General features: G+C 44.5%; 1 protein-coding gene across 2 annotated transcripts in view; it reads left to right on the forward strand.

The window, feature by feature from the left end:
• Positions 1 to 2,057: 2,057 nt before the first annotated feature.
• Pla1a (phospholipase A1 member A) overlaps positions 2,058 to 10,951 on the forward strand; it is a 35,868-nt gene continuing 26,974 nt past the window's right edge. Inside the window, exon 1 of one of the 2 annotated variants that reach the window (XM_023717601.1) lies at positions 2,058 to 2,263. In XM_023717601.1, the coding sequence (XP_023573369.1) occupies positions 2,191 to 2,263 (73 nt within the window). In that variant the 5' untranslated portion in view covers positions 2,058 to 2,190. The remainder of the gene's footprint in view (positions 2,264 to 10,951) is intronic. The other variant, XM_023717600.1, reaches the window with a different exon arrangement.

Consider the following 10,951-nt stretch of genomic DNA (forward strand, 5'->3'; position numbering starts at 1 on the left):
AAAAAAAGAATAGGCATGACAATGGTGACAATGACTGCCTTTGGTGTCATTGAAAGTGGTGGGTGAGGGGGGTGTTAAAGATTTACCTTTTACCATAATTTTTTGAGGTTTTTTAAAAAAAAATTTTAGGGAAGAATCTACAGTTTGTTCAGTGTCTCACTACTAGATCAGACTTTAAGTGATCTGCCTGTTTACAGCCTCCCAAGAGCTGGGATTACAGGCACACATTAGCACGCCCAGTCTCAATTGCTGTCTCAGTGCACCCTGGGGGGCAGGGCCGGCATGGCAGGCCCAGGGATCAAACCCCCTGCCCCTGCACCTGCTTGCAGGCACTTTAATCTGCTGAGCTATTTGGCCAGCCCATTTTTTTTTTTTTTTGAATTTTAAAAAGGATGTACATGTGGAACACACACTTTAAAATATTGATGTGACATTTTGTGGTCATAGTTGATGTAGCCTAGAATTACTTCCTACGATCAGCTTGTAGCTGTACCTCTCCACCCCTGCAGGTAACAGCTCTCCACTACTCCTTCAGCCCACATCACTGCCACACAGAAAATAAAGGCATACTGACTTTGTGCTGAGACCGATCCCAACTAATGCCTGAGCAGGGTGTGGCTGTCAATGTAGGCCTAGACAAGAACTGGAACATTTTAAAAGGAAACTTCAAACCCCCCTCACTTGGCCAGAATATACTAGGCTAGTGGCAGCAAACCTAGGGCACATGCTGTGGGCCACACAGTCTCATCCGTCCACATACCAGCCGTGTTCTCCCAGCATTATCCCAGCAGCAGAATAGCAGATAACAAACAGCAAGTACAGGGGCCAGTCACACACTTGGAAGGAAGTAGCAGCACCAGGCAATGATGTCACCAAAGCAACCTGTTAGAGGTGACTCCCCTGGCGTTAGCATGGCCAGGCAATATTCAGGTTTAACCACAGTGTTGGCACTTCGTGATAAATAAGTGGGTCTAGGTTGCAGTTTGAGCACTCACTCTCTAGGAGGCTCACCATCACTGTTCTAGGCATCGTGCTGTGACTCTTTCTGTGGCACTCTTTCCTTCCACTCTCCATCAGAGAGCCCAGACTGCACTCAATCTATAGGCCACCCCTACTGCCTTCAGCCTCCCCTGTTCTTCACAGCTGTTGGCCCAATACACGCCTCCCCTTGCACATCTAGTCCATCCTGATGTATTCTTCTCCAAGGACCTGAACTAACAAACTGTACAGTGCATTGGTTTGGAGCACATGTCCTGCTTTGAATCCCAGCTCTGCCTGAGCTGTGCAGGTCACAAATCCCTCTGAGACTTGACTGCTGTGGAAAACATAGATAGACAATTTTCACTGCACAGAATTGTTATTCAGAAGGGATGATCCTTCAGAAGCAATGGGCAGTGACTCAGAAGGTGATGAACACCCCCACCTGCCCAACCTCATCTCCTCCACCTGCCAAGAAATAGCTCCGTGGTTTCTGCCTTTCCTTTGGTGAAGAGGCACACTGGACTCACCCTGGTTCCAGGCCCAGATAGGCCACTCCACCAACAGGGTCTCCATAGGTAGTTTTTCTTTTCGACTATTTCCTTTATTTGTGAATTCAGGAAGTTGAACACCTTTCCTTGGAGGTGATAGTTTAGTTTTAGCCCCAAGATTTCGTGAAAGGTGGCACGCTCCAGAAGCAAACTCCATCTTCTATGCTATGCAATGTCACATCTCCTTAGCACTGCTCTCAGCTGGGCCCTGGGGATTCAGAAGTCCCCCAGACCAAGGTTGCTCAGTCTTCTCAGGAAGACAAACATGTCCACAGAAACTCCCAGTACAATGCAGGCTCTGAAACCACCTGGAGATGAAAGACTTCCGCCTCGTTCGTTACAGGCATTTCATAACGGGAAATGGGAGAGTGCAGGGAATAGTTTCCCGGTCATGTTTGCCTCAAAGAGGAAGAACAGCGTGTTTCAATGTTCCCTGGCTGGGAAAAAATAAAATAAAATGAAAGTGTTTATTTTCATTGAGAAGAAGAAACTGAAAACTCTGGAGGCTAAGCAAATAGACAGTTTATTTTTCTTTTATAGGCTATGAGGCCAGTTAATGATTAGTGAGTTCCCAGGGGCAGTTTGTTGACAGGCTGGAGTGTGTGATCTCTCTGGCTGTAGAGGTCTGCTACACAACCACCCTCAGACCTCCGGCTCAGCGATGCCCTGGAGCCTCTGCGAGAGAAGCTTCTGGCTGTGGGGGGCCCTTCTGTGGCTCGGCACCCGAACTGCAGGTAGGCAGTGGGCTCAGGCTGGGGGTGGAGCTTGTTTCAGTTAGTGACTCTGTTTCTTCAGCTGTCTATGTGTGCAATCCTAACCGCTGGAAGGTCCCCTAAAAGTCCTTGCGTCTCCCAAGGTGAATTTAAAGGAGCGGGGAGAAAGCCCCCATTGCCATAATGGGAACCATGGTAAACAGGACGCCTTCTTAGGTCACAGAAATTGAACTTCCCCTGGTTGTCTGACTCATTTTCCTAAAACCCACATTTCAGCCCTTTTCGTCTTGCACATGCTAGCATGGGATGACTAGAAGAAAAAAAAATTTTGATTAATTCTATTTTTTTTTCCTGATAAATATCCATTGTTCCAAGACATATTGAAGTTTAACATTTAAAATTTCCAGACCAGTAACAATTTTGTCCTAGAGATTGTTAGATGTTTTTTCTCATGTTGCCAACCCAGCTCAAGTTCGGATCTGTCATGCCCTTTGGCTGGACTATGAAACTAGTCTCTGCTAGCCACAGATGCCCAATATGACAACTTCCCTCTGATCCCATTTGCATTTGAATTGTATTTTTCCCCCCCGTAAAGAACCTGCCTGTGATAACTACTTGCATAGTACAGCAAACTAACACACACACACACACACACACACACACACACACACACACACACTCACACACGCACCCCTAGCCACCCACCCTCCTCAGCCCACCAGGAGCAGCAGTAGCCCCAGGAAATCCTCCTCTCTCTGCTCCCACAGCAGGCTGCTTCTCTCTTCTTTATAGAGCTTCTTATCCCTCAGCTTTGGAACACAACAGTCCCTCTGCTTGGAGTTGGTTATTTCTGTTCTTGGCATCTTCCAGGAGAGCTTATCATCTCCCTTGCGACTATCATTCTGCTATCCAGCACTCCTCCCTTGCTCTAGAATCCAGTTCCCTGAGTAGTTCTCTCCCTGTAGTTGCAAGGAGAGTATTTGAGGCTCTTGCTTCTTTTAGCATGCATGGCTGGTTCATGAATGCTGCTGCCTTGGAGGCAAGGCCCTGAGCAGAGAGGACACAGGCTGTGGCTCAGGGTACCTTGACTTGCATTCTGGCTGTTTCTTAGAAGCTGCAGGACTCTTTGCCTCTGTGTGAGAGAGAGAGCTCCAGGGTGAAAGGGTTTTCCTTTACCTGCAGTGGTAGACTATCCCAAGGAGATGGGATACTGTAAGGGCTAAACAAGGGTGCACAGGGTCTAACTTTTTGCAACTGTTCTCTCTTGACTTTATTAGTGAAGGACTGGACCATTGGGCCTATGGAAGAATAGGGACACACTTGTCATGAGCTACTTGGGAGAAAAGTTGAGAGGTGTCCCTGAAGGTTCCTAAGAGAGCTGTGAGTGCCATTCAGAGGGGTGGGCTTGGCAGGCCGCTTTGTCCCTGCTGAGTAACTCGGTGCCTGCAGGGGCTAGCAGGCATTTTCTAGGTGTCCTGATTTGATATTTGAGGGTGGAGCCTGGTGAGGTGTTACAGGCTTATAATCCTAGATCTTTGGGATGCTCAGAATCACAAGTTCAAACCCAGGCTTCGGGATTCAATTTAGTGACTTAACAATTGCCTGTGTCCAGATAAAAAGAGCTGGGGATATAGTTCAGTGCAAAGGCTCTGGAGTCAATCTCTAGTACTGAAAACAAGGTGGTGGTGGCAGGGAGAAAGGACTGCTGGCTCATGGCACCCAAACTCTTGAAACTGCACTTCTCAGCAAGCCTGGGCTTTGGCATAGACAGGAAGAGCTCAGAAATTCTGAGCTGCCAGTGCTGACTTCAGGGAAAAAATGGAGCCAGTTCCAATGCCCCATATGGGGGTATTCTAGATGCCCTGGGCAAGTGGGTAATAACTTATTTGTTGGTTCATGATAGGGTTCCCTTGCCTTTGTCTGCTGTGGTCCTTCTCTTCCCACCCACCTTGTGAACTGTTCTCAGTTTTCCACCCCATCTTCCTTCTTACTGGAGCCCAGTGTATTGTCGACAGTGCCAGTGTTTATTGAGTTCATGTTTTCTGCTCTTCTGAAAGTGTTACCTTAGAATTGAATGAGTTGGAGAAGAGGCAGAGATAGAGAGTTGGTGAAATGCACTGGGGAGGGACTTTGGTGTCAAGATGTTATTGCGTTAGGGAGCCCACAGGAAGTAAGTGGGAAGACAGAGACATTGAAGTAAAGGAAAGGAAGGGAACGACATGGAGCTGAAGGAGGCGCTGAGTGTCTGACCAGGAGGATCCCTGGGCAGCTGCTGCTAGGAAGGTGACCTCTGCTCCTTTTTCTTGTCAACCCAAGTTACAGATAGTATTTTGCTCAGATGGTGGAGGTCAAAACAGTTGAAACTGTTCCTTAATCAAATTGGCATAGTCAAGAGACCACTACTGCATGGAAGACAAACTCCTGGACCCTGAAACTGTTGTTCATTATAAGCATGTTTTGTATTTTCATCTGAGGCAGTCACTGACTTAAAAGCAGCTTTTGATAAGACCCATGACTCTTCACTTGGGCCTACAAATACCCCATGGGCAGCTTGAAACCTTGGATATAGGTACCTTACTCATTTAGGAAAGGTCAATAGAAAAAAGCAAATTAGCCCCCGATTAACCTAACTTGTCTCATCCTCCTTTTAAGACAAAGAACATCAAGCCTTTTTTTTTTTTTTTTTTGCGGAACAGGGGATTGAACTCAGGCCCTTGCGCTTGCCAGGGAAGCACTTATTTCACTGAGCCATCTTCCCAGCCCGAACATCAAGATAAGAATAATTAAAGTAGTTTTTAAGATGTACAGGGACACCTGACTACCAGTTTTATAATATCCAGTTCCAGAGGTTTTCCCCTACCTCCTCGGCTTAATGATACCTAGAACTCTCCATCCATTGTCCTAAACCAACAGTTTCCTAACGCTGGGGACTTTAAGAAAAACACAACTTCACATGGCTGAAACCACCCAAAGACAGTCCTTTCTTGTGAATGGAGTTGGCCCTCTTGCCACGAGGATTTCACCAGAGCTATAAAACCAGACTGAGACTGGCCAGACCAAGGACTGGCCAGACTCCAGCCCTTTACAGTACTCCACAAAACTCCTTCCATGTTTAGTGGCCAGTCTGATCTTCTTTAGAGTATGCCTGCTCCAGCTACTCAGGCTGAAGTGTCATCCAATTAAGGATTTTCCCCCCTTTTCAGTTTCCATTTCTACTCAAGCAAGCTGGGGACAAAACTGTCCCTCGTGCCTCTGGGTCCACTTTCTCTCCTAAAGATAGTTCTGAAGTCTCCCGCCTCCTGAATAGAGGCCTTTCTAGGCATTCTTTTAGCACTTGGGCTTCCTGGCCACAGGTCTCCTTCCCCTCTTCCTATGGGGATTCCTGGGTACTTGTACTTCTCCCTGTAGACCATGGGCACCTGCAGTCAGCTATGGATGGCATCTTACTTATCCTGGAGTTGCCAGAGCCTTGCTTGGGACATGGTACAGAGGAGCCATTTTATAAACCAAAAGCCTCAGTTGCTTAAGAGGAAAAAACTGAGTGGGTTGTGGGCCTTGTTTCCATTTCCTGACATTTGCTGTGCACCAGCTAATTGAGCCTTACCCTGATACAAGGAGTGAGTTGTCCACCAAACAAGGAGTGAGTTGGCCCATTTCAGTCACACTGCTGGCAAACCTACCCAGCAGGCCTGGAACAACATGGCTCAGTGTGCTGAGGAACCTGGGCCTCAGAGGGATGGCAGGAAGTCTGGGCCCCATGGCCCAGGGCTGGGGACCACCGAACCTGAGTAGGAGTAGCCCAGCCTGGGCCTGCGATTGGGGCCTCTCAAAAGCCAGCCTGTTTCCCCTGCATATCTGAAAACAGTCACTCCCAATCAGCTGCAGCAGGGCGCCGTCCTTCCACCCACCTTGCAGTGCCCACTGAGCAGCATGGCGGTGGGGGAGGGGGCCCTATAGCCAGTATACTGTTGTGCAGATCCTCTAATTTCTCCATGTTTGACAACAAAGTTGTGGTTTTGAGCCCACTCTGTATTTTATTCCCCTCCTGGTCTGGGCCATAGAATCAGAATGTCTTAGACAAAAAGAAACTTTCAGGAAATAAAATCATGTGCAAGGTACCAGCCCACAGAACTCGTCTAGTCTAGGACTTAGAGATACTGTTTCTGACATCTACAGATAGATCGTAGAGCCAGCCTGTAGCCCAGGGGACTAAAAGTGTGCTTGTGCCCTAAGAGGGGGCACTGCCTGGATGTTAATAACTTTGACTCAGCACTCACAACTAAGGACTGAAAATGATGGACTGTTTATAGACTTGAGCCAGCTGGTGCTTAATTCTGTGCTCCTCCTTTCTATTGTTTATGGCTTATTGCTTATGGCTGGGCATGTCTCAGAAATAAAATGAACCCAAATTAAAATTGCAATTTTTGAGATTCAAACTTTTTTCAGAAAGGTACAAGTAATATATGGGAATATATGCAAATAGCAGAGCTCACATAGTTGTAAAGATATAATATGAGAAACTGAGGAGGATTTAAGAAGATGGAAACATACCACCTGCTCCTGGACGGGCAGAACTAGTATTATTCAGACGGCCACATTACCCAAACTAAGATATAGATTTAATACATTCCAATCAAAATGCCGACAACATTCCTCCCAGAACTAGAAAAAAATTCCTAAAATTTTTATGGAGACAGAAGAAACACAGAATAGCAAAAGCAATCCTGGGCAACAGGATCAAAGGGGGCATCACTATCCTGGATTTTGAAGTGACTTTAAACCAAGGTGACAAAAACAACATGGTACTGAAACAAAGACCTGTGGATCAGTGGATCAGAGTGGAGGATTCAGAAACAACCCCAGGCACATCCAGCTATTTGGTGCATTTAATAGAGAGCCCCAAAACACGGAAAAACAGCCTTCTAAACAAGTACTGCTGGAAAAACCGGTTATCCACATGCAGAAGATTGAAATAGACCCATGTACTAAAAAAAGGTAAGAACAGAACCCCAAGCATCAACAAGTAGGGTTATATCACATAGAAAAGATTCTACGTAGCAAAGAAAACAATCAACAGAGCTAAAAGATAACTTAGAGAATGGGAAAATTTTTGCCAGGCACTCTTTGGATAGAGAACTAATATTTAAAATATATGAAATACGTGAGCCCCCCAAATAAAAGATTCAATTAAAAAACAGCCAACTAAAATGAACAGCCACTTCTCAGAAGAGGAAGTATACATGGCCAATAAATATGTGAAAACATTTTCAGCATCTCTGGCCATTGGAGAAATGCAACTTAAAACATTACTGAGAGGCTGGGGATATAGCTCAGTGGCACAGGACCTGCCTGATAAGCATAAGGTCCTGAGTTCAATTCCTGATACAGAAAAACAAACCGAAACAAAAAACCCAACACTACTGAGGGTTCACCTTGTTTCAGAAAGAATGGCTGTCATCAAGAAATCAAATGCTGGCAAGGCTGCAGAGAAAAGAAACACTTCCACATTGTTGGTGGGAATGTAAACTAGTACAGCCATTATGGAAAGCAGTATGGAGATCCCTCAAAAAGACTAAAAGTACAGATCCATTGCACCCAGCTCTTCTCCTTCTATATCTCCTGGCAAGAGTTTGAAACATCATATTACAGTGACATATGCACACCTATGTCTATAGCAACATAATTCATAACAACTAAGTTCTGGATGTGGCTGATAAAGAATGTATGGTAATTGTATACAATAGAATGCTATTCTTTCATAAAGAAAGATAAATTTGAGTTCTTTGTAGGAAAATGCATGCTCCTTGGGACAGTAATGTTATATGAAATAAATCAGATACACAAGCTTAAATGTCACATGAAAAATCCAAAGCATAAATAAATTAACAGGCAAAATAAAAGGTATTCAACTTTAAGAAACAGGGAGATGAATCTTTTGCAAATAAAAAGAGGAATAAAGGGAGTGGGGAGAAATAAAGGAATGAAGATGTATTACATACATGTACCACAATGAATACAATCATTATGTACTGCAAACATGTACTAATAAAATTTTTTAACATTTTATGAAAGTATGAGTTCACTATGTATTTATATATAATATATTTTTCTTTTGTAGTATATACATGTATTATATATTTGTGTTCTCTTGCATGTTAAATCCTTCTATATCAACATACAGAGCTACTGAATTATTTTTAATGATTATTTATACATTATATACTGAAAGGACTTACTTTTTCTTACATATGAGAGAAAAATTGCCTTGCAGAAGTTGTAACTACTAGTATTTTGAGCATGGCCATTTCTTTACTGTGTTTCAATATTCTGTTAGAACCCAAACATTTTTAGTATTGTCAATCTGATAAGAAAAATAGTATTACCTTGTTACTTAATTTTTATTATGACTAAGGTGTAACTTTGTAATGCATCTATTGGCCATTTTCAGTTGCTTTCAATTAATTGCCTGCTTATGCTCTTTGCCTCTTTCTGCACTGGGCCATTATCCCCTGAAGTGATTTGTTAGGGCTCTATGAAAATTGGCTTTTTGGCACATGAATTACAAATGCTTCTCTCTTGCTCTTCTGCCCGTGCATTTCCTTGTTTTCTGAATCATCCAGCTATTGTGTGATTCTAGTTGCAAATCCCCAGTGAGTCCAGGACAAGCTGGCTCTTTACTTACCTCTCCTGAAAGTGGGCCTGGGTGGTCCTGGTGCAAAGGGCCATTCACAACAGACCCTGCACATGCTGGGCTCTTGGTCTGCAGGTAGGTAGGTCTCTTGGATGAGGATGGGAGATTGGCCTTTTTGATTTCCTCAAATCCTTGAGCCTTTCAGTCTCCAGAATTCACTGACTCTTCCCCTCCTTTATTCAGGAAACTTCACTCCACATGGCCATCTGACTTGTATAGGCTCTCAGTGTTGGCAGCTCAGGCGTTGGGCCTCCACGTGCTGTCCCCAGCCTGACATCTGTGAAGCCCCACCATCACTGCCATGGCCTACCTCCTCCCACTCCCACCAGCACCCTGGTATCTATACTGTCTATGCCTTCCTCTGGGGAGGCTCCCAGCACCAAGCTCTTGGTCTTTCACTCACACTCAGGCCTCTACTCCACATGAATGAAAGGCCCACACCTGCTGGTTTGGTCACATTCCCAGTCGGAGCGTGGTCTCTGGGAGGGGAGGACTACATCTCCATCCTTCCATCATTTCCTCCATGACACTGGCTAGGCATATGGCCAAGTCTCCAGCACCTTGATGAGATCTACCCATACTGAGAATAAGTTGGCGGCAAGCATCGGGGAAACTCAAATCAAGACTGAACACAATTTCACACTCTGACTGAAGAGCCTCTCGTGGCTTTTGGGTGGACATGGGCTGGTACAGTCATAAAACAACTTGGTGACCTGCAGAACTTTATTAACAAGAGATGAAGGAGGCTGGAACAAAGGCAGAAAATACTGTATACATAGAGGAAGGTGCGGGGAATGCAGATGGAAAATCCCTCCTGTGTCTGTTCCAAGAACTCCTTGCAAAGGTGAGGGTGAAGGAGGCAGACTGCCCCCACAGGCCGCTTCTTGATTCCCATGCTTGCCACCTGCCAGGACTACTGTCTCTCTCTGGTTCTCCTTCCGAGAGCCCTTTACCAAGGCCTCACACCTGCACCCCATTTTCCCAAGAGGAAAACTAAAGATGAGCAACGGTATTATCCAGGAGCGCCTTCAGGGGCCCAGAGGAACTTTGTGGATGGAGCCCAGCAGGCAGGAGAATGTACCTACAGCTCAGGGGGGAAGGGGAGGCCCAGGCTATCTCCAGCTGAATGCTTGCTGAGCAGGTCCTCTGGCCCTTCAAGCCCTCCATGCATACGTGAGTACCTCAAAAGTGAAGAAGCCTGGCCTGCCTGAAGGGCAAATTCTGGCCTGCCTGAAGCCTAACACCTCATCTGGAATTAAGCAGCCCAAGAGAAAGACTCCCAGCCCCAGGAATTATGATGTCTACTGCTTAAAACACTTTTTATTCTTTTTACCACCTTCCATTTCTTCTGAGAAAGGAGTATCTTAGAAGAGGTTCTGAGGTCTTTCTTTCCTTTGGCCACTTCCCCTTTCTCTTAAGAGTCCCATGTTATGAGTTGTATTTCTGTCAGTTGATGTAGTTCAAACCCCAAGGCTTTTGAATCTGCAAAACTGAATTTTGTTCTCCGGATAATTTCTAGGTATTTTCCATCATAAAACCAAGAATATGTAAATACATCTAATTTATGTCTGTTTATGTATATAGATTTTTTTCTGGAAAGAATCCCAAAAATGTGCATAAAATTTATAATATTTTCAGAAAGAGAGACTAGAGACAAAAAGCTTAAGATTTCTAATTTTATTCTCTAGGGGGTCTACAGAAATTATTTAAGTAAAGAGAGTGTATACTACTCCTAACACTCCTTTGTATGACTCTGAATCTTTTGAAAGTAATATACACTCATGATGAAAAGCTTGGAAAATAAGATTACATAAAATTTCTGTAAAAATAGGGCTGGTGAGATAGTTCTAATGAGACCCTGTACCAAATGCATATAAAATAAATAAACACATCTAAAAAATCATGTAAAAATATAATAAAGTGACAGGAAAAATATTGTCCACCATCCAGACAAATATATTTGAACATTTTGTTATATTTCTTTTAATTTTTTGCCCTGTTTTGGCTAATTAAAATTT

Source organism: Octodon degus, unplaced genomic scaffold (genome assembly GCF_000260255.1).
Source record: "Octodon degus isolate 3935 unplaced genomic scaffold, OctDeg1.0 scaffold00053, whole genome shotgun sequence".
Classification (NCBI taxonomy): Eukaryota; Metazoa; Chordata; class Mammalia; order Rodentia; family Octodontidae; genus Octodon; species Octodon degus.